Source organism: Entelurus aequoreus, linkage group LG19, assembly GCF_033978785.1.
Source record: "Entelurus aequoreus isolate RoL-2023_Sb linkage group LG19, RoL_Eaeq_v1.1, whole genome shotgun sequence".
Classification (NCBI taxonomy): domain Eukaryota; kingdom Metazoa; phylum Chordata; class Actinopteri; order Syngnathiformes; family Syngnathidae; genus Entelurus; species Entelurus aequoreus.
Window position 1 is genome coordinate 31,589,152 of NC_084749.1, and position 25,146 is coordinate 31,614,297.

Consider the following 25,146-nt stretch of genomic DNA (forward strand, 5'->3'; position numbering starts at 1 on the left):
AATGTACTTCAAAGGACCAAAAAGTCACCAAAATAAATGTTAAATGCTCAAATAACAATAATAAAGTCAGAACAATATTTAATGTTTATTCTGCCAAGGAAATTAGGTTGTGTAAATGTTGTTAAGTCATTTATTTATCTAAAGAAACAACTTGGCCATTTATTGTGTGTATAGACTAAGTACCTTTTGTTTTCCTGTTTGTTTAGTTTGTTGTATGTTATGTTATGAAGTAGACCAGTTGATCTGCCGTCTCTTTTCTGCTCTGCCCCTCTCTCCTGCATGGAGAGGTTATCAGGTGACCACAGATGAGGCGCTAGCTGTTCAAAGTCGGGACCCGGGGGTGGACCAATCTTCCGTGGATCAGTTGGGGACGTCTCTGTGCGTCAAATCATTCCTCTTAATCAGGACAAAAAAACAAAGTTGTTTTTTGAACTGGAAAAGTTACCGGTTTTCCCGAAATTCCAGGAATTCCGTAATAGCATTTCTCAATTCAATATGTTACTACTTCAACATTTCTCGACCGATTTGAAAAATTCCAACATCAACCTTTTCAATTCAATATGCCCATTTACATTTTTTACCATTTAAAAAAAAAATTCCAGCTTTTCCTGAAATTCCCAATTTTTGAAATCACTTGGACATTCTTCAAACTTCCACAATTCCCACATTCTTCAACCCATTCCACCTTTAACACATTCTGGAAATTCACACTACCCTTTTTCAAAGTTAAAAAAAATTCCAGATTTTCCCGAAATTCCCTAATACCATTTACTACTTCAACATTACTTGCCCGATTTAAACAATTACATCACCTACCAATTCATTCATGCTCCTAATCATTTTCTAAAAATCCAACCTTTCCCGAAATTCCCAAATTTACAGGAAGTTCCCATTGAAATGAATGTGACATTTTTCCAGGTTGCACAATTCCCACATTTTTCAACCTATTCAAAGCATTCAAACTAATCTTACATTCATACCACATTCTGTCAGCATTTCACTTCAACTTCAGCATTGGAGCATTCACACGCAATTCCTTCAGGAATTGCCTCTTTTAGTTCGGAATAAAGTTGAAAAAAAGTCTGTCAGACTTTTTTTTTGTATCATATCGTACATCATGTTATTTTGTAAAGCCGTTATTCCTACAAGAAACTTAGCGAAGGAAGAAAGAGCCAAGAATAGACATAGTAGTATACTCATGCTTTTAATCACTTCTTAGAAAAATTATTTCAGGTGTATTCTTGAACACAATATACAATATAATGCCATACATTGTGTGAAACATTTATCAACCCACCTGCAACAACCGGTGGACCTCAATGTAATATTGACAAATAACAAAAACCGTCCGTCATGCAGATAGTGCAAAATCAGGCTAACCATTTGGACACAACTAGGACCAAGAAAGCATGGACGGAGATAAAGAGTGCTAATACTGAACACGTCTGGCTTTTACAACCATGACAAGTTTGGTCCGGAGTAGTTCACACAATCAGTTACAAAAAAACATATTTTGTTGTCATCAATTGAGTGCCGTGCGTATTGTTGCATGCCACCGGTACTTTTTTTTTGCTGTCACACCTACTTTTACACGACGTGATAAAAGGAGACCGTTCCTTGTCACGTGTCAGCGATCGATAAGTGAAATAAGGTATGTGTGTGTTTGGATACGAAGCAAAGATCAAGCAATGGTATGCAAATATCCAATTTTAAACTGCGGGCTCCATCGAGCGGTACGCCAAGGAATCACTTAATAAAAGTACAGTGTTTTATATGCTTCTATTCAAACAGAGTGATACTGCTCAAACAGTGGCCAAAAATATTACATATACTTGTTTCTAATGAATACTTACGCCTGCTATGCTACTGTATTTTATCGTTGGGTCATTATGGTGGTACTTAGAGAGACACGTTTGAGAACCATATGCACCTTTTGAACACGGGTCACCAAACTTCTGTCGGATGACAACCTTGTACCTTCAAATATTGATCAGGGGGAAATCAAACAAGAAAAATGTTTTTTTTTTTTTTTTTAAAGAAGCAATTCATATATGATCATTCAGGTTTTTTTTTTTTGGTTAAATGCATTTGATCATTACTTTTGTGAATGCAGCATTACAATGGACTTTGGTCATTTTGGAGTGACAAGGTTCTCATGCGACGACGTTCCTTCAGCTCCTGCTCCGCTGGCCACTCGAAAACATTGTGCGGATAATATATACAACGTTAGATTGTGTTGCGTTTATGTTATATAACAATATATAGTACATTTTTGTATAAAAAAAGAGTCTTCTACACATTAGACACCATCACTTCCTGGTAATGCATATTTAAATTAAAATAGATTTTTACACTGAACCAGTATTTCTTATTTACATGCTTAAAGTATAGAATAAATATACATATACTGTTATAAACAGCAAAAAAGACCAACTTTAGCTCTAAGCAACAAACAGTTCTAGACAAAAGGTGAGGCGTGAGGATAAGGCCCAATGGCGAAGTCTACACATCTAAACACACACGCAAACACACTGTGTGTACAAAACCTGCCATACTGCACATTCATACCATACACAGGTGATTGCCACACCATGAAGTACCATTTTAGTAGGTTAGGCATAAAAAGGTGTGATCGTCAACTCAAAAAGAACGCAGCTCTGCAAACCCCTTTCCAAAAAAAAAAAAGTTACCAGTTTTCTTTCCAAATAGAGCACCTCATTTCCTTTCTTTCCCCAAAGTCACTTCTATGCGTGTCAAGTCATAACAACCAAAGTGCCCTGGAAACTTCATGCAGCAGAGCGGGAGACAAATGACGTCAAAGGGCGGAAGCAGCACTTGGGGGATTTTCGCTTAAAAAAAAAAAAAAAAAATAGCCGGCCTGATTGTTTGGGGTTGTGTCCATGGAGCCGAGAAAGGCTTGTAAACCCAGGGATGGCTGGCTCTGATGAGGCTCTGAGAGGGAATTTCAGTTTTACATGGGCAGCTCCTTGAGTCATGGGGTCTGGGCCTGATTGCATAGGACATTGCATCAGACGGGCCGGGTTTCAGGACCAGGTCCGACTGACAAGATTATTAAGACCGCAGCATACCTGCTAGCTAAAAATAAAATCCCGACCAATGTGCAGTTTGTCCTTACTTTGACTCGACCATCAAAGAAGCACACTAGGCTTCCGCAGAAGGTAAATGTGATTAAAAAGTAGTTTGTTTGCTTAACTCGGTGAAATGAGTCTTTTTTTGACTCAAATTGATTTTATAGTTTGAGTCGAACGAATGGCAGGAAAAAGTAAAATCATGAGGGGATGTGTTGACATTAATTGCTTATATTTCTGCTATTTTAGCTCAGGGGTAGTGTAACTTAACAAATGGTAAGGTATGTCGGGAAACCTTAAGAGTTACACCCACAGCTCAAGATTTTAGCTCGACTCTCAGTGTGTGGACCCTGGTTGGACACTCTGGCAGTGTGAAGGGGACGGTGCCGAGCGGCTTACTTTGGTGCCGTGACCCGGATGAACGTGAGGTTTATCGGGGTGAATACAACGGATGCCAGATTGGGGGCAGCAAAGTACGTTGGTAAACCTCACTTGAGAGTTCAGCTCGTTGGCCGCCCTCTGGTAGTGTGAAGGGAGCAGAGCCAATGATCATACATTGGTGCCGTGACCCGGATGAACGTGAGGTTTATTGGGGTGAATACAACGGATGCCAGATTGGGGGCAGCAGAGTACGTTGGTGAACCTCACTCGAGAGTTCAGCTCGTTGGCCACCCTCTGGTAGTGTGAAGGGAGCAGAGCAAATAATCATACATTGGTGCCGTGACCCGGATGAAAGTGAGTGACCAGAGTACGTCAGTAAACCTCACGCACTCCCTGATGCCTTAAGAGTTCCACCGACAGCTCGTTGGCTAGCGCACCCGACTCTCAATCTGTGGACCCCCCCCGGCAGTGTGAACGGGGTGCTTACATTAGTGCCATGACCCGGATGAAAGTGAGTGAGAAGAGTACGTCAGTAAACCTCATTCACTTCCTGACGCCCTAACAGTCACACCGACAGCTCGGGATTTTAGCTCGTCGGCTAGTGCACTCGACGCTCAACCTGTGGACCCTGATTAGACCCCCTTGCAGTGTGAAGGGGCAAAGCCAAGCAGCTTACTTTGGTGCCGTGACCCAGATGAATGTGAGGTCTAGTGGGGTGAGTACAACGGATGCCAATTGGGGGAAGCATGGTATTTTGGTGAACCTTACTCCATGACGCCTTATGAGTCAGCTCAAGATTTTAGCTCGTTGGCTAGCGCACTCGACTCTCAATCTGTGGACCCCGGCTGGACATCCCGGCAGTGTGAAGGTGCCGTGACCCGGATGGAAAGGAATGAGCATGGCATGTCGGTAAACCTTACTCCCTTCCTGACCCTATTAAGAGTTGCGCTGGACAACTGTGGACTCTGGCTTGACATCCGGGCAGCGTGAAGTGGGCGGAGCCAGGTGGTGTACAGAAGTAACATCATTTTAATTTTTACTGTCATGTGGAAGGAGAAAACGAATAAGCCTGTTTGACATGGACAAAAACTGGGATTAGGTTCTCACCCGGGAAAGGGTGGAGTGCCATCTCCGTGTTGGGGAGGAGATCTTGCCCCAAGTGGAGGAGTTCAAGTACCTCGGAGTCTTGTTCACGAGTGAGGGAAGAGTGGATCGTGAGGTCGACAGGCGGATCGGTGCGGCGTCTTCAGTAATGCGGACGCTGTATCGATCCGTTGTGGTGAAGAAGGAGCTGAGCCGGAAGGCAAAGCTCTCAATTTACCGGTCGATCTACGTTCCCATCCTCACCTATGGTCATGAGCTTTGGGTTATGACCGAAAGGATAAGATCACGGGTACAAACGGCCGAAATGAGTTTCCTCTGCAGGGTGGCGGGTTAGGGTTAGGGTTAGGGTTAGGGTTAAGGTTAGGGTTATGGTTAACCCTAACCCTTAGAGATAGGGTGAGAAGCTCTGCCATCCGGGAGGAGCTCAAAGTAAAGCCGCTGCTCCTCCACATCGAGAGGAGCCAGATGAGGTGGTTCGGGCATCTGGTCAGGATGCCGCCCGAACGCCTCCCTAGGGAGGTGTTTAGGGCACGTCCGACCGGTAGGAGACCACGGGGAAGACCCAGGACACATTGGGAAGACTATGTCTCCCGGCTGGCCTGGGAACGCCTCGGGATCCCCTGGGAAGAGCTTGGCGAAGTGGCTGGGGAGAAGGAAGTCTGGGCTTATCTGCTTAGGCTGCTGCCCCCGCAACCCGACCTCGGATAAGAAGATGGATGGATGGATATGGAAAAAACCCTAAAACGCCACTTTGAGTTCCAGTTTTGGTGTGAAAAGTTAGGAAGCCCATGAGGTTTGCGGACTGTTTCAAGAAAAAAACATACGTGATGAAGAATATGTCTGAAAATCAAAAGTAACTTACAGCTAAACATTGAACCAAAATAATACTCTGGACTGAGAACTAAATCTGACAAAATGTGTGCGTTGATGTTTCCCTACTAAGAGGACGACATTATGTTTCTCTATTGCCCAATACATGGAAGACTTTTTAGGACATACAAAAATGGTTTTACTCTCTCAGATAAGAAAAAACATTTCAAAGACACACTAGAGTGTTCAATAAATAAGAAAAAAAACCCAAAACGATACAAAGACATTAGTAAAAAAAGGCACACAAAAGATCTCTGACAAATGGTACAGGAAAAAAGTAAACACTTTCTCTTGCTATACAAACTCCATCAGTGGATGGTTTTATCTGCTACTTCTAGATCTATTAAAAAAAAGTCTTAAGTTACAAAATTTCTCTCAGTAGTGTCAAAGTCCATCTAGTGCCAGTACCAAGCTGGCCTAAATCCTTCGCCGTCAGTCTCTGGTGTCCATCAAGACTCAAATGATTTCCTGAGAACTCTGAAGCCGCTTCTTGTCAAAACTGTCCGTCCGTGCGTGGCTTCCAACACCCGAGTGCAAGACGCCCCCGTGCGGGCCAAAACCAAGCTTCTGTGGCTTTTGTTCAAAAGCACAGCTGCAGGAGGATCGCCCCTCTTTTTCCAAACTCAAACCGGCGCGTGTTGCCCGCCCTATGTGTCCGTGGGCGACGCCTCGTGCGTCACGATCTCTATCGCCGCGGGGCCGGGCTCCATCATGTCACACTCGTCCTGATAGTCCGGAGGAGGAGAGCGAGAATCTCCCAGGCTGTCCTCCTCCTCGTCTTCATCCTCCACGTCTTTCTCTATTCCGTCCAAGTCCTCCTCCTCCAGGGTCAGCTCAAACTGGAACTTCTCCCCACCTCCTTGGCCCCCGGTGCCCCCCCCATGTCCGTGGGTGCCCTGGTCGTAGAAGGGCGGGGAGGGGCTCTGAGGAATCATACTCTGGTACCAGTTCCTGTTGTCCTCCAACGTGTCCAGGATGTCCTGGGCGTCCGGGTGGACCAGGTCGGCCCAAGTCTCCCACAGCGGGTGGACGATGTAGTCGATGAACCCCACCTAGAGGCCACAACACAAGTTAGACGGGTTTGTCTTTTTTTTAAAAATGAAGCTAATTTCCCACCTGGCTCTTTTCCACGGAAGCCGTGTGTTTATCGCACATGGGGCTGATCTCCATCCCCCTCTCCCTTTCTCGGTCTCCCTGGTGGAAGAACTCCTCCATTATCCGATCGGTCCACTGGCGATACAGCTCAAGGGACTTTGTGGGGTTGCTCAGGTCGGCGCAGTGCACCATGTTTCGCAGCACCTGGAAAATACCAAGACATTTGGAATCATTCCCGGCTTCAAATCAACATGTTTTAAAAACACGTGGATTAATTCACAGTAGGGGGTGGACGATACCACACATTTTGATGTCCATACGATACCAGGTACACAGAGGCCCTGAACATTTTCCACTAATTCTGTGATTTTGCCTTTGTTTTTCTTTTATTCCCCAAATGTATTTGTGGACAAATAAACGTAACAATATAAGAACATGAATCAACAAAATTAAACACTACAGTTGTAGAGATATTGTTTGGTGTGCCGTGGGAGATTAAGTACTTTCACCTAATTGGGTTAAAAATATTTTTTGCAAACAAGTAATTATAATCCGCAAATCCGTTGTTGAGTGTCTGTGCTGTCTCGAGCTCGGCAGGGTAGCCGTGTAATACTCTTCCATATCAGTAGGTGGCAGCAGGTAGCTAATTGCTTTGTAGATGTTGGGAACGACGACGATGGTTTGCAGGTCAAAAGGTATCTAACGCTTAAACCAAAAATAAACAAAAGGCGAGTGCCGCTAAGAAAAGAGACAGAAGCTTAGGGATGGCTATGCAAAAAGAAGCTAAAACTGAACTGGCTGCAAAGTAAACAAAAACAGAATGCTGGACGACAGCAAAGACTTACAGCGTGTGGAGCAGACGGCGTCCACAAAGTACATCCGTACATGCCATGACAATCAACATCAAAATAAGAGCGCAAGACCAAAACTAAAACACTACACACAGGAAAACAGCAAAAAACTCAAAATAAGTCACGGCGTGATGTGACAGTTGGTGACAGTACACCTACTTTGAGACAAGAGCTATATTGATGCATGGTTGATTATGGTTTGAATTTATATCCAACTATTGTGAGAATGACTTTTTACTGTCAATATCGGCTGCTGAGTTTCATTTTTGTATGTTTTCTGCTGGTGGTGTAACTCGGGATTTTTTAAATGAAAAAAATGTGCTTTGGCTCAGAAAAGGTTGAAAAACACTGATATAGAGTGTAAAATAAGTACTTTTACAGGATTTTCCGGACTATAAGCCGCTACTTTTTACCCAAGCTTTGGACCCTGGGGCTTATACAAAGGTGCGGCTAATCTATAGATTTTTCTTTGTTACATCATGGAATGGATTGCGCAAAGAAATCAAATAATGTACTAAAATTATCCACTTTAAGAAACTAATTTATTGTTCTTAATGGAAAGGCACCAAGGCAACCGCTTGTTACTCTGTGGGTCTACTAGCCGCTCAGGCAAATCATATGGTCTAAAAATGCATTTTTTCATTGACAACATGACATCATCGCGCCAAGTGCGTACCCTTTCAGTCAATTAGTGCGCATATATACGGCAAAAAAAAATTTAATTGTAATTTTGAAGAATTCATCTGAATGTGCATGAACTATTTCTGTTCAAAATTGTTAGAAATGTCACATGTTAAATGTTTAAATATTAACTGTCAGTTTACTGTACTGTGCCAACTGTACTACTTTATGAGTACGTATTTTCTATTGTTTCATTGAAAATAAAACAGCAAAGTCCATTTGGCTGTCATCCGTTTTAATTATGAGACAAAATTGTGTCAAAGTCATGATTTTTTTTTTCATGCTTGAAATAAGAAATGATTACTTTAAAAAAGTAGTTTTATACTTGTGAGTGTTGATGACACAGCTTTACAACAGTTGATGTTCTAGTTTCAAGCATGTTTTACTCAACATAGTTCATAAAATCTCAGCTACAAGCTGTAATATCTTACTGTGATAATTTAGGACCAAAACCCTTAAAACAAGTAAAACACTCTAACATAAAATCTGCTTAGTGAGAACAATTATCTTATCAGACAGAAAATAAGCAAATATCACCCTTATTTGAGATATTTAATCTTACTTAGATTTCAGTTTTTGCAGTGTGGATAATAAATACAGGGATAATTGAGTTCAGTCATCAGAATCAGGTAAAAGATGTGGAGGCTGAGTTCTCACCTGTATTCTGTCAGTGTAATTGTCTAGCAGCAGCACTCCAGAACTTGTCACCTTCTTGGTTTCCACCATGGTCTTCAGATCAGCCAACAGACTCATGTGTTTGGACATGTCCGTGGCTAAAACCTGGACAGAAAGAGGCGTTGGTTGACGGGCACACATCGGGAAGAAGCCAGGAGGTAACATAATAGACGTTGCTGTTGTACCATGTCAATGACCATCTTCCGTAGGGACTGTCGCTGCTTCTTTGTGAGGTTCTGGAAGATATCGCAGCTGTCCTCCTGCAGGAGTTTGAATCCCACAGCCAAGTGATGATTCTCCAGCACCGACTCGTCGTTGTACATCAGCGCCAGCTCAGAGTCTGGACAAAAAGGTGAAGAAGAGGAATGAGTCACTCTCACCACTGCTGTTTGGAGAACCCTTTAGTTGTTTCTCACTTACTGGTATTGATTAGGAATTGGTTTGATACTCCGGGATGGTCGACATCGTGGATGGCGGCAGCAAAGATGGCGGCGAGAATTTCGAGGTCGGTAAAGACAGCCTGTAAAAAAACAAAAAAAACAACTAAATAAACAAAAGAAGGAAATTTAATAGAGAAACGTGAACATTTTAGTTGCAAGCATCCCCGCCATTAGTTGGCGTAGCAAATATCACAGTTAAGCCCGTAAAATCTGACCAAAACACCTTATAGCTAGGGATGGACATAACTTTGTTTTCCAACCATGGGAAGGAAGAAAGTGAGTGTGAAGGACACTGCTGAGAAGATATGGATAATAGTCATTGAATTAAAGAAATACATCATCAAAAACATGGCGGAACGGGCCGCCGACTTGCTGTAGCAATTTGAGCTACCACAGCAAGTCTTCACCGTACTGAAGCAGAATGTTATTCTAAACGGCGAACATTTATTTATGAAAGTATGGTATAGCGAGTGATAGTGTTTGACAGAGAAGCAGCTGGAAGGAGAAACAGTACAAGGCGACTCTCAAAGGGTTAGGGTTACGCTGTACATTATTATTACATTACTTCATAATACTACTGCAGTTGTGAGTAGTACATTTGGTTGTATTTGTACACTGTAAAATGTGTTTTTCTTTTTAAAAAGGCATGGTACATGTTAAAATTGTGATATTTTTGGGGCAAGCACAAGTTAAAATTGATTTCAATGAATTTCAATAGAATGTGTTGATTTGTAATCATTTAATTTGTTTTCATTCGTAATTTTTAAAATTGTATTTTGTTATTTTATTTTATTTGAGATGCAAGTGTTTTGAGTTAAGAGCTTGGTCACAAAACCAATGAAGCTCAAAAGTTCAAGTAATACTGTGTTGGGAAAAAAACCACACATATAATATATCAGGTTAACTACAAACTGCCGGCATTCGGCAACAATATGAATTTAACAAGAAAAAATCTAGTTGAAATACATATATATACATATACAGTATATATACAGAACAGGCCAAAAGTTTGGACACGCCTTCTAATTCAATGTGTTTTCTTTATTGTCATGACTATTCAGATTGTCATAGAAGGCATTCTTTGTGGAGTTATGAAACTTTATGGAAAATATAACATATTTTATATTCTAGTTTCTTCAAAATAGCCACCTTTTGCTCTGATTACTTTTTCGCACACTCTTGGCATTCTCTCGATGAGCTTCAAGAGGTAGTCCCCTGAAATGGTTTTCACTTCACAGGTGTGCTTGAAGCTCATCCAGAGAATGCCAAGAGTGTGCAGAGCAGTAATCAGAGCAAAGGGTGGCTATTTTGAAGAAACTAGAATATAAAACGTGTTTTCAGTTATTTCACCTTTTTTTTGTTAAGTACATAACTCTCCATGTGTTCATTCATAGTTTTGATGCCTTCAGTGACAATCTACAAAGTAAATAGTCATGAAAATAAAGATATATATATATATATATATATATATATATATATATATATATATATATATATATATATATATATATATATATATATATATATATATATATATATATATATATATATATATATATATATATATAGTTGAGGTTTATGTGGCTTATCCGTTATACAGTGCTCAATACCGGGGTAGAGCGGAATATACGTTAGGTGACATGTTGGGGTCGCATCTTTATGCAGAACGGACAACTCCGGACAAAGCGTGAAGGTAGGGGTATGATTTAATCTTAAACACTCAAAGAAGCACCAAAAAACAGAAAACAAGTCAAAGGAAATACGTGCCGTTCGCACTCGAAGCTAACGCTTAGCATAGGCTAGGAGACAAGCAAAACTTAGCACTGGAATCATGAACTAACAAATCTTGCGTGACAGTAGCGGAAAGCAAACAAAGAAGCCAGGACGAGTGACCGGAAAAGGCAGGCTTAAATAGCGTCTCTGATGAGCAACAGGTGAGCGTCCCGAACGCAAGAGGCAGGTGAAAATCATAAGTAACCATGGTGACTAAACAAACTCAGGAGGTGCACAAACAGGAACTAAAAGAGTCCAAAACAAACAGAAAACACAAGACATGATCCGGACTACGGATCATGACATTAGGTCAGAAAAGACACAAAGGCTATATCATCCCTACAAGCCTGTTTCGCAGGGAAATCTGCAAAACAGGCTTGTAGGGATGATAGCCTTTGTGTTTTTTCTGACCAAACGTGTATATATATATATATATATATATATATATATATATATATACACTACCGTTCAAAAGTTTGGGGTCACCCAAACAATTTTGTGGAATAGCCTTCATTTCTTAGAACGAGAATAGACTGTCGAGTTTCAGATGAAAGTTCTCTTTTTCTGGCCATTTTGAGCGTTTAATTGACCCCACAAATGTGATGCTCCAGAAACTCAATCTGCTCAAAGGAAGGTCAGTTTTGTAGCTTCTGTAACGAGCTAAACTGTTTCCAGATGTGTGAACATGATTGCACAAGGGTTTTCTAATCATCAATTAGCCTTCTGAGCCAATGAGCAAACACATTGTACCATTAGAACACTGGAGTGATAGTTGCTGGAAATGGGCCTCAATACACCTATGTAGATATTGCACCAAAAACCAGACGTTTGCAGCTAGAATAGTCATTTACCACATTAGTAATGTATAGAGCAGGGGTCACCAACCTTTTTGAAACCAAGGGCTACTTCTTGGGTAGTGATTAATGCGAAGGGCTACCAGTTTGATACACACTTAAATAAATTGCCAGAAGTAGCCAATTTGCTCAATTTACCTTTAACTCTGTTATTATTAATAATTAATGATATTTATCTTTGTGGAAACACTGATCATCTTAATGATTTCTCACAATAAATATATATAGAAACAGATAAATATCAACATTTTTCAAATTGAACATTTTCAAATGATCACTTCTAAGACAGTCTTGTGAAATCACAATATCCCATTTTAACTAGCTAGCCACTAACATTTTTGAACAAATCATGAATTACTTTGCACCATGTTTGTACAAATAATAACTCATGTAAAATACAAAAGTCAACTCTCAAATTTTTAAATCATGTCACACTTTGAACTGGACACCAAATCTGTTATCTGTTTCTTTGTCAGTTAGTGGGAAGCCTGGCATTGCATGCTGTTAACTAGTGTGTTGTACTCTGGTGTGTAACTTGACACTGCAACTCTGAGTGAGTCTTGCAGATGTGCATCAGTGAGGCATGTTCTGTGTTTGTTCTTGATGAAGTTCATGTCAGAAAAGGCTGATTCACAAAGATAAGATTTTTCCTCATTGTTTGCGGAACCTTTTTAATCTTTTGGACATATTTTCACAGCAATCTGGCCTTAAGCTTAATTATGATAAATGTAAAATGTTAATGATCGGAAATCTAAAGGGAACGTCCTTTCGAATGGAATGCAAAGTGTTTTGTTTATAAATTAATTGCAATTTGTTGTGTTCCCTAATTTTTTTCTGTGTACATGAATGAAGGTGTGTGTTGCTGAGTCCGACTTGGACATTATCTGGACTGGGCCTGGTTTAAAAAACCCTTTAAAAAAATCTAATTTCATTGACAACCTGGTCTGTTGAAGATAAGGCCCTTTTTTTAAAAATAAAATAAAATAAGATAAATAAATAAAAAACATTTTCTTGGATAAAAAAGAAAGTAAAACAATATAAAAATAATTACATAAAAAATAGTAATTAATGAAAATGTTAGTGGAACAGCAGCCTATACAATCATGTGTACTTCAGGGACTGTGTCCCTTGCAGATGTGTTGTCTATGTTGTGGGAACCAGAATATTGGTAGCAGAAAGAAATAACCCCTTTTGTGTGGATGAGTGTGCATGGGGGAGGTTGTTTGGGTTGATGCACTGATTGAAAGTGTATCTTGTGTTTTTTCTATGTAGATTTGATTAAAAAAAAAAAAAAAAAAAAAAAAAAAATTTTTTTTTTTTTTTAATTTTTAAATTTTTTTTTTTTTTTTAGAACAGGCCCGCGGGCGACACATCTGGTCCTTACGGGCGACCTGGTGCCCGCGGGCACCGCGTTGGTGACCCCTGGTATAGAGTGTATTTCTTTAAAGTTAAGACTAGTTTAAAGTTATCTTCATTAAAAAGTACAGTGCTTTTCCTTCAAAAATTAGGAAATTTCAATGTGACCCCAAACTTTTGAACGGTAGAGTATATATATATATATATATATATACATATATATATATATATATATATATATATATATATATATATATATATATATATATATATATATATATATATATATATATATATATATATATATCTATACTATTATTGTGAATATGAATATATGTATATGTGTATATATATATATATATATATATATATATATATATATATATATATATATATATATATATATATATATATATATATATATATATATATATATATATATATATATATATATATATATATACACATATACATATATTCATATTCACAATAATAGTATATATATATATGTGTGTGTGTGTATATATATATACACACATATACATATATATATATATATATATATACATATATGTATATATATATGTATATATATGTATATGTATATATATACAACATATAATATTATCGTTGTATATTTTTTAGACAATGATTTCATGGGTAACAAATGGCTGCCTTGTCTGAGTGCGGTTTCCTTGGTTACCGAGCACTCGTACGCCTCAGTCAGAGTCAATGGCTAAATAAACGTCATATTATGTTGCATAAGGTACTAAACAGAGCAGTCATCTACTTTGAGTTCTTACTTACATCAAGGGCTGGGGTGGAGAGCAGGATGTGCGTGGACTGGGCTACGTCAGCCGCGTGCAGGCTGTTATGGTAGGCCACATCTGAATGGTAGTGATCCTCCAGCGTCATCATGTAAGCCACAAACGTGTCCACTGGGATCCTAAATGTTTTTAACAGGTCTCGCTCCTTGGAAACACAACATGGTAATACACGTGGTGAGTAACTTCAGAGGAGTCACACGGGGGCGTTTAGGAAAGCAAGTGAACAAGAAAAAAAGCACACAGAGAGCATGGAGTAAAAGTGGGATCCTACCTGAAAGATGGCGTACATAATGCAGGTGAGAGGTCGGCTGTATGAGTATTCTGACACGGTGAAGATGTTCAGGCCCCACTTGTTCAGATCTTCCAGCTCCTTGGACAGCAGCTCCTCCTTATCGGTTTTGACCCCGAAACGGGAGATGCTGCTGCCGGACAGCGAAGATCCGTGGGAGACCTTTTTGACCCCGCTGATCTGCGTCATCAGCTGCTGCTTCTTCTTCTCCCGCGTCTTCGGTGTTGGCGATGGCATCTCCACCTCGTTCTGTTTGTCTGGGGGAAAAAAAAAGATGCCGTCGAATTCAATGAAGCGTGAAAAGGAACGATGCGCGTGTGTGTGAAGGAGTAGTGCATAAAGGGCCATTTAATCTCACATAGTACGCCTTTGTTTTCCTGGCTACCTGAGAAGCAGGCAGCACTATGGGAACACCTGCAAGCCATCAGCCTGTCGCTCAGCAGGTGCTTCACCTCTTTTCTTGCTTTCATTCGCACAGTTCACACTAGGGGTGTGGGAAAAAATCGATTTGAATTCGAATCGCGATTCTCACGTTGTGCGATTCAGAATCGATTCTCATTTTTTAGAAATCTATTTTTTTTTAAAACAATTTTTTATTAATTTTTTATTTATTAATTTTTATTTTTTTATTAATCAAACCAACAAAACAATACACAGCAATACCATAACAATGCAATCCAATTCCAAAACCAAACCCGACCCAGCAACACTCAGAACAGCAATAAACAGAGCAATTGAGAGGAGACACAAACACGACACAGAACAAACCAAAAGTAGTGAAACAAAAATGAATATTATCAACAACAGTATCAATATTAGTTACAATTTCAACATAGCAGTGATTAAAAATCCCTCATTGACATTATCATTAGACATTTATAAAAAAAACAACAAAAAAAACAAGTGTCACAGTGGCTTACACTTGCATCAGATCTCATAAGCTTGACAACACACTGTGTCCAATATTTTCACAAAGACAAAATAAGTCATATTTTTGGTTCATTTAATAGTTAAAACAAATGTACATTATTGCAATCAGTTGATAAAACATTGTCCTTTACAATTATAAAAGCTTTTTACAAAAATCTACTACTCTGCTTGCATATCAGCAGACTGGGGTAGATCCTGCTGAAATCCTATGTATTGAATGAATAGAGAATCGTTTTGAATCGGAAAAAAAATCGTTTTTGAATCGAATCGTGACCCCAAGAATTGATATTGAATCGAATCGTGGGACACCCAAAGATTCACAGCCCTAGTTCACACCATTCACACCTTCAATTGTCAAAAAAGTCAGCAAATCAGAGCAGCAACATTAAATACTTTTGAGCAGGGGTCCCCAAACTACGGCCCGCCAGCGTCCAAAGTCCCCCCAATTTTTTTTTTTAAAAATTATTATTTGAAAGAAATCCGTCCTTTATAATCCTTTTTCTAACGCTTGTTACTCTCTGTGTCTCCTAGCCGCTCAGGCAAATCATATTGTCTAAAAATGCATTTTCCCATCGATAACGTGACATCATCGCGCTCATAACATATATATATATATATATATATATATATATATATATATATATATATATATATATATATATATATATATATATATATATATATATATATATATATATATGTATATATATATATATATATATATATATATATATATATATATATATATATATATATATATATATATATATATATATATATATATATATATATATATATATGTATATATACAGTCGCGATCAAAAGTTTACATACACTTATAAAGAACATAATGTCATGGCTGTCTTGAGTTTCCAATAATTTCTACATACTTGCTGGTCACAAAAAACATTCATGAAGTTTGGTTCTTTTATGAATTTATTATGGGTCTACTGAAAATGTGACCAAATCTGTTGGGTCTAAAGCAGTGGTTCTTAACCTGTGTTCGATCGAACCCTAGGGGTTCGGTGAGTCGGCCTCAGGGGTAAAGAGACATCCGACTTATCGTGTGAATAAAAACTTCTCCCTATCAGCGTATTATGGATACCCCCAAACACTGTTACCTCTAATTTTCCATCTGATTTGCAGGTTTTTTGATTGATCGATTGAAACTTTTAGTAGTAGATTGCAAAGGAAGAGAATACATTATATGAAACAGTACAGTACATATTCCGTACAATTGACCACTAAATGGTAACACCCGAATAAGTTTTTCAACTTGTTTAAGTCGGGGTCCACGTTAATCAATTCATGGTAATGTGTGTAAGGTGTGTAATTTGTTGTGAGTTCATGCACGGTGTAGGTTATGTTCTTTAAACAAGGTGATGTTCATGCACAGTTCATTTTGTGCACCAGTAAAAAAACATTTTATTTTTCACTAAAGAAAGGTTCGGTGAATGCACATATGGAACTGGTGGGGTTCGGTACCTCCAACAAGGTTAAGAACCACTGGTCAAAAGTATACATACAGCAATGTTAATATTTGTTTACATGTCCCTCGGCAAGTTTCACTGCAATAAGGCGCTTTTGGTAGCCATCCACAAGCTTCTGGTTGAATTTTTGACCACTCCTCTTGACAAAATTGGTGCAGTTCAGCTAAATTTGTTGGTTTTATGACTTGGACTTGTTTCTTCAACATTGTCCACACGTTTAAGTCAGGACTTTGGGAAGGCCATTCTAAAACCTTAATTCTAGCCTGATTTAGCCATTCCTTTACCACTTTATACGTGCGTTTGGGGTCATTGTCCTGTTGGAACACCCAACTGCGCCCAAGACCCAACCTCCGGGCCGATGATTTTAGGTTGTCCTGAAGAACTCATCCCGCGGGCCGGATAAAACCTAATCGCGGGCCTGATCCGGCCCTCGGGCCGTACGTTTGACACCTCTGCTTTAAATGAATTGTTTTTAGGGAATTACATTTTTTGCACGAGATTTGAATGGGATTACAAAGGCTGGGTCGACCGAGGCACCTTGAAAGTGCTGTCAAACCAGATGGGGATAAAGAAAAACCAAAAAGCAAAGCCTCCATGTGAGGAGAGTCGCAGCTTTCACTTGAGCTGAATAGAAACCCTGCAGTGAATGACTGCTGTCTTCTACGTGAGCTCCTCTGTCAAGCCCCCCGGACTCCGCTCATCCTTATCAGCCCGTGGAGGGTTATTCAATTACCAGTTGTAATTCAAATAATCACTTTCATTCTCACGCTCTCCCTCTCCTCTTGTTTTCTGACGGTCTCCTTTAACCCACAGTGCTCCAGCCCGTCCACGCTAAGAACGGCCAATTAAGTTCTGTCACACAAGTGCGCAGTATAGTCCATCTATTTGAGGTCTGTGCCAGCGTCCTCTGCAGTGGACATTTCTCCTCTGGTCTATTTCTTTTGTCAGGGTTATTATGCATGTCGGAAAGAAAATATGCAAAACACAATTGTCCACTGCAGAGGACGCTGGTTATCAGGAGGTTATGTAAGTATGTGTGTGCTTGTTTAATCATCACTTTATATCCATGAAGGGCAGCGATTTAGGCAGGGGAGCATGTATGATCAAAATAAATTGAGTGATTAATCTGCGTTAGTGTTGTCCCAATACCAAAATATTTCGGTGCTTTTCTAAATAAAGGGGACAAACAAAAAATTGCATTATTGGCTTTACTTTAACAAAAAATCTTAGGGTACATTAAACATATGTTTCTTATTGCAAGTTTGTCCTTAAATAAAATAGTGACCATACTAGACAACTTGTCTTCTAGTAGTAAGTAAACAAACAAAGGCTCCTAATTTAACATATTGTGTCATTTATCATTCTATTATTTTGTCAACATTATAAAGGACAAGTGGTAGACAATGAATTATTAATCTACTTGTTCATTTACTGGTAGTATCTGCTTACTTTCTCTTTTAACATGTTCTATCTACACTTCTGTTAAAATGTAATAATCACTTATTATTCTGTTGTTTGATACTTTACATCAGTTTTGGATGATACCCCAGTTTTGGGTATCAATCCAATACCAAGTTGTTACAGGATCATACATTGGTCATATTCAAAGTCCAGGGACATATTTCCTGAGTTTATAAACATAATATAATTTCAAAAATAACAAAAGTAGATTTTGTGATGCTAAAAAATATCAATGTAATGATAGTAGTATCGACTAGATACACTATTGTACTTAGTATCATCACAGTGGATGTTAGGTATAGATCCACAAATGACGTTTGTTTATATTGCACCGTCCCGGAAGAGTTGGTGCTGCAGGGAATTCTGGGAATTTGTTTGGTAGTGTTTAGGTTAGTGTTTAGTGTTTACCATGAATTGATTTACGTGGACCCCGACTTAAACAAGTTGAAAAACTTATTCGGGTGTTACCATTTAGTGGTCAATTGTACGGAATATGTACTGTACTGTGCAATCTACTAATAAAAGTTTCAATCAATCAATCAATATGTTGTGTTGCGGTGCAAATATTCTCCCAAAATGTGTTTGTCATTGTTGTTTAGTGTGGTTTCACTATATGGCACATGTTTATGACAGTGTTGGCGTTGTTCATAGGGCCACCCTTAGTGTGACATGTGACATTTGCTGTAAATAGTCACATTTGACATAACATGTTTTTATTTAAGCAAGTGAAATATTGCTCAGATCCTGTTCTATTTCCCCCCCATTTTTGAGTCTTCTTTGATATATATATACACATGAAAACGGGAGCTTTTGGGGCAGAGGATAATTTATTTAACGGAATGTTCTCTCAGGTAGGTGTGATTAAAGGACATATGACGCAACCAAGAGAACAGCTGTAGTGGGTGGACGGGCACACTGTAATGACACATGCAGTCTCTTTGCTGAGAACCAGCGTCATCTGCAGTGGACTTTTGTTTTTGGGTCTTTCTTTTTTTTTTTGTCAAAGGAAAAAAAACAACCCCTGTTCTGCAAAGCCCAAATGTCCACTGCAGAGGACACTGGTCCTCAGGAGGATGATCATCTAGGCCAGGGGTGTCCAAAGTGCGGCCCGCAGCAATTTTTTTAATGACCCACGGCACATTCGGCAAATACTATTTGAAAAAAAAACAGGTGGTCTAATGTCACGAGAAAAAGTTGCACTGTTGAGTCTAATAACACAAAACGTTTTCCTTTAAAGCTGCCATTGCTCACAAAGTAATATAGAATAAAAATCAATGTTATATGAGTTACTGACCTATTCAATGCTCCAATTACTTTACATAAAAAATTCCACTTTGAAATATTTTTTGGGGAAAATATTAAGTATAAGTTATCTTTGACAAAATGAGCATAAAACAAACAAAAACAAAACCAGGACAATTATTACAATTTAGTACAGATGGATAGGTCTGAAGTTGATCTAGAAAGTGAAGTGATGAAAGTAAAAAAATAAATAAAATGTGTGACTTACTTTAAACACTTAAAGACTTTTTTGGTCCTCTCAAGAATTTTTGTGGATTTTATTTTTCTAAACTCATTGCTGAAAAATTAACAATTAATTCAAATCAATGTTGTTATGAATTATTGACTTATTAGGGGATCCATTTACTTCGCATCAAAAATTCCACTTAGAAAATATTTTTCGGGGAAAATATTAGGTATACATTATCTTTGACAAAATGGGCATAAAACAAACAAAAAAACATGAAAAAAGTTTTATAATCGACGGATAGATCTTAAGTTGATCGAGAAAGTTAAGCGTTGAAAGTTAATAAAATAAAATAAATGTGTGACTTATTTTTAACACTTTTGTGACCGCCACTTTTTTGGATCCCCAATAATTTTTGTGAGATTTAAAAAAAAAAATTAATGTTGAATATTGACCTATTTAAGGCTCCTATTACTTCACATCCAATAATCCACTCTGAAAATGGGGGAAAACAGAGACATAAAACAGAAAAAAAACATTTTTTATCTTGACAGCTAGACCTGACCATGTGGAATTAAATTATGAAATGGATATAGCAAGGAAATCCAACAAAGCACCAATATGATTCAGTTTAAGAGACTGTTCCAACTACAAGTGTTCACAAAGTCCAAAGAAGAAGAACTGTAAAAAATGAGATAATGATTATTTATGTGTTTAATATTTGTTTACTTACTTATGGTATTATTTATTTATTTATTTATTCACTGTCTTTTACAAGCAGAGAACAAAGAAATGGGATAAAACTGCCACGATACGAAATGGGGTACGAATAAATAAGCTGTGCTTCTTCCTACTCCTTTTCAGGACGTGCTTTAATGAAACAACTAGAAACAATGTGATGCATTACATTGTAATTGTACTCTATGCACGTTCAAAATAAATTGAAACTGAACTGCAGTCGATCTGGAGATATAAGCGTTGAATAAATAAAAATTAAAACAACATAATATACAACATATTTTTATGACCCTTCGGGCTCCAAACTTGAGGGGAGCCCAAAAGGTTGAAAAAAATCGATATATTGTATTGGTTTTGAAAACGAAAAATATCAAAACGGCCGCCGCATTCTTTGAGTTTTTTGGTATGTGTTTCCTCAGTGGAAAAAGTTTGGACACCCCTGATCTCGGCAATTATCCAAACAAAATTGTTCTGTTTCCCAACTCTACTAAATGGAGGATGTCGTTGTGGCTTGTGCAGCCCTTTGAGACACTTGTGATTAAGGGCTATATAAATAAACTTTGATTGATTAAATAACACCCTTTGTATGAATCCAAGGACAAAATAGTACTATTGGTCAACCAGTATGACCACACATGATACACTTTCCTGCCCTCCACTATTGCCAGCCTGAGCATTTTCTTCCCTTCGGCAAGGCAGTAAAGTTTGAGCCTGGTATTCCGAGGGAGGGAGGAAGTGACAAAGATGGAGATGACTCACACAGAAGGTACATGCCAGCAAATGGGGGTTCCTCTGTACCTCGCTTTCCTCCTCCACTGCAGTCACTTCCCCTCCACCCACCCACCCACCCACCCTCTATGATCAGGCACTGAGGGATTCGCCATCCACACTCCACCGGATCAGGATCGATCGGAGGCGCAGCATCTATAAATAGACCCTTGGCCTGCAATCTATATTTTCTTCTTGTTTATTTTCTCAGCTTTCATCCACGCAGCTTGAATCCACTCAGTGATCTTTTGTCGGTCGTCAACAGCGGAAATGAATGAATGGCGTCTAACGTTGTCAAACCCTTAGAAATGAATGCGTTCCAAGCAATCGTTAAACATGTCCTCGTTTTTAAATCAATGGGCATTTTGGTGCAATAAACCAAAAAAAATAAATAAAAGGTGTCGAGCCGAAGCTCAATGGCGCAGTATTTTCTGCTACGCCCCCACAGTGGAGCGTCTCAGCCGGAGCAACTCAACTTAAGAACATTTTGGTGCGTCACTGCGTTTTGTGGCCCTTTTGGCGTCTGATTCGTGGATCATTCGCTTCAATGGTGTTTTTAACGGTGTTTCGTTCTTTACCTAGGAAGGTGTTGGAGATGAATTCGGACACCTGGTTCCCAGACCGACTCATCTCAGATAGGTGCGTCAACTCCCGATTCAACATTCTCTTAAACTGCAAGAGAGAAAATGGGGAGGGGGGGGGGGAGGATAATGTGGTCAGTTTCCAGGGAAAGCCCGAAAATTCAGTTATAGTTCAATCAGCTGGTTATTTGCCACTTTTAAGACCTGTGCACTCAACCTCTGCAACAGTTTAATGACGCCCACTCAATGCTTGCAGGGTTTACATGCAGGAATTCCAATGAAGTGCAAAATCTGCGCCTCATTGACCATTTTTCATTGACAGATTACAGCATAACAAACATTTTGGATGACAGTACATGAAGATCCAGGGCACTGCGGTAGAGCAGCTGTTGACAGACTGATGCATGCGCCTGCACACACACACACACACACACCAAGCACATAGCTCTGCAAAATGGAGTCAAAGCCACACATTTGGACGGGAATATCAGTCTTAGAAAACTTCAAAATGACTACTTTGCAGTTTTTCTTTGTGTTATAGGTAGCTAAGTAGGGCAAAGAAGCACACACCTTAATGTAACCCCAAGAGACTGACAGCAGGTAGTTGGCTTCAGGCATTTTGGCTCCTGTTTTCTCGGTCCTAATCAAAGCCAGAACTGTAATCCAATCGGAAGGGGGGTGGGGAGGCGGAAAAACCGATTCAGTCGAACAGGATTCTGTCAGAACGAAAAAATTCCTTTTCAGCAGCTAAGAGAGCAGCGTGATGGTGGACCACTCTCCCGTCCAGCTGCAGAAGGACTATCCATGATGGGTGGATGGATAGACGGGTGGATGCGGCGGGACTGGAGACGGGGACACGGCAGGCTCGCTAGATGGGCTGGAGCAGCTGTGAGCCGTGAGCGGGAGGGACTGGCAGCGTGGTGAATAATGGAGGAGAGAGGAGCACGGGAGGAGGGAGGCGATAGAGACGGGAGGAGGGAGTGAGGCGGCGATGTTCATCTGACTCGAGGGGGGGTTCCTCCGATGGATTTGTCTCGGTTCTGCGCACTCGCCCACCCTCCCTTTCCTGTCTCCTTCCCCCACGCTGCAGTCTGCCAGCCCCAGCAACACACAGAAAGTGTCCTGTGTGTGATTATTGCCACATGCCATGATCGCTGCAGTCGCCATCATTGGCTGGATCCTCCTGAGAGCCACAGTGCAAACTGTGGCCATTTGTTTGGGGTCTATTTCTTTGGTCATTTGGGTGAAAAAAATAGCCTTGTTCTGCAAAAGGTCCACTGCAGAGGACTAAGGCCCAGTTTACACTAAGCCGGATAAGGTTATCCAGGGTAAATCACACCTAACCTTATCCGTGTCCACACACTGCAAAAACTGAAATCTAAGTAAGATTAAATATCTCAAATAAGGGTGATATTTGCTTATTTTCTGCATGTCTAATAAGACAATTCTTCTCACTAAGCAGATTTTATGTTAGAGTCTTTTACTTGTTTTAAGTGTTTTGGTCCTAAATGATCTCAGTAAGATATTACAGATTTCATGACCTATATTGAGTAAAACATGCTTGGAACTAGAATATCAACTGTTGCAAAGCTGTGTCATTAACACTCACAAGTATAAAACTACTTTTTTAAAGTAATCATTTCTTATTTCAAGCATGAAAAAAAAAAAATCATGACTTTGACACAGTTGTGTCTCATAATTAAAACGGATGACAGCCAAATTGACTTTGCTGTTTTATTTTCAATGAAACAATAGAAAACACACACTCGTATAGTAGTACAGTTGGCACAGTACAGTAAACTGACAGTTAATATTTAAACATTTGACATTTCAAACAATTTTGAAGAGAAATAGTTCATGCACATTCAGATGAATTTTTCAAAATTACAATTAAAAAAATTTTGGCCGGGGGCCGGGCTGTATATATGCGCACTAATTGACTGAAAGAGCACGCACTTGGCGCGATGATGTCATGTTATCGATGGAAAAATGCATTTTTAGACCATATGATTTGCCTGAGCGGCTAGGAGACCCCGAGAGTAACAAGCGGTTGCCTTGTTGCCTTTCCATTAAGAACAATAAATTAGTTTTTAGTATAAGTTTGCTGGTTTCAAGAAATGTAATGTCGAGTGCATATCATTATGTCAAGATAATGGCACTAGCATTTACTTCATTTAAGAATATTTTTCAACATATTGAGCAAAAAGGTCTCTTTTTTTTTCTACCAAGAAAAGTGCACTTGTTATTAGTGAGAATATACTTATTTTAAGGTATTTTTGGATTAGCCAATTTTAATTGTTTTGGAAAGTCTTGACAAGCCACATTTTCTTGTTCTATTGGCCGATAATTTTGCTTAGTTCAAATAAAATACCCCTCATTTTTGTATATTTTTTTCTTGTTTTTGAACACTGACTTTTTGCAGTGTGTACCAGCAGAAAAGGGAAAGACGTGTTCGTTCTTGTCTCACGTAGAGATTGTGAAAGATGGACAACGTTGCTAAAAAAGTGCCGTTCCCCTTTAACTCAGCCGCTTTGAGATAAACGTGCCGCAGCGTCCACAGTGAGACAATGAACGCCGGTCACATTTTCAGGAATGTGACTGTGCAGCATCTTATCATCATAATCTATTATCAGTCCGTGCAGCCCCCCCCTCCCCTTTTTTCTTTTGTCTGCGAACACACGGCAGCCATTGCGAGCCCGTTCATCCCGTCATAGCAGGATCATGCCATTTTTTAAACAGCAACTTCAGTGTGTGAACAGGAGAAGAAAAAGCCGACATCGGCGATAATTGCATCCTTTTTCTCGATTCAGGTGACATCAGCCCACTCGTTTCTCTGTCTGCCGCGTGTGTCCCAATTACCAGAACATCCAATCACCATGGCAACAGCATCCCGCAAGCCAGGGCGAATGGAAAAGGGAGCGAGGAGAGGCTTCCCCCCTTTTCCTTTGCAGGCAGACATGTGTTGTCGTCGCTGAGCTGTCACGAGGACTCGCCACACGCGTCGCCTGGGCTCAGAGACCCTCCTGCGCCTCCCCCCCTTCGCTGCCTCACCATCCACCACTTACATGTCGATTTCTCCACTGGCTGCCACTTGCCAACGGAGTCATCAATCTCTATCTCGCTGCCTCGCAGGCACGATCGATGCTTTGTCCTGCTGCCTTGTGCACCTGACCGGCCTTCACGGTTACATCATGAGCCCGTTTTTGTCACGACTCAAGGACAGAGACCCTTCCGTTTAACAGCCATATATTTTTTTTTTTCCCTGGGAAAACACCAGTTCCCAGAGAACCTTTTTGGCTCCAAAATGCGCATTTGGGTTGGTTGTGTGTGCATAGATGAAAGCTTCCCTGGGAGGATTCCAGCTTATCCACCCACTGAGGGAAAGAACCAGAAGCAGGAAGATGATGTGAGAAAAGGGGGGCGTC

General features: G+C 39.7%; 1 protein-coding gene across 7 annotated transcripts in view; it reads right to left on the reverse strand.

Annotated features, from left to right (window-relative positions):
- Positions 1-1,169: 1,169 nt before the first annotated feature.
- pde4ba (phosphodiesterase 4B, cAMP-specific a) overlaps positions 1,170-25,146 on the reverse strand; it is a 444,992-nt gene continuing 421,015 nt past the window's right edge. For 6 of the 7 annotated variants that reach the window (XM_062028304.1, XM_062028303.1, XM_062028305.1 and 3 more), the window contains 8 exons: positions 21,719-21,812; positions 14,268-14,542; positions 13,977-14,141; positions 9,167-9,266; positions 8,932-9,086; positions 8,729-8,851; positions 6,561-6,743; positions 1,170-6,496 (listed from right to left, as the gene is read on the reverse strand). In XM_062028304.1, the coding sequence (XP_061884288.1) occupies positions 6,092-6,496; positions 6,561-6,743; positions 8,729-8,851; positions 8,932-9,086; positions 9,167-9,266; positions 13,977-14,141; positions 14,268-14,542; positions 21,719-21,812 (1,500 nt within the window). In that variant the 3' untranslated portion in view covers positions 1,170-6,091. Of the gene's footprint in view, positions 6,497-6,560; positions 6,744-8,728; positions 8,852-8,931; positions 9,087-9,166; positions 9,267-13,976; positions 14,142-14,267; positions 14,543-21,718; positions 21,813-22,291; positions 22,627-25,146 lie in introns of those variants that run through there. The other variant, XM_062028310.1, reaches the window with a different exon arrangement.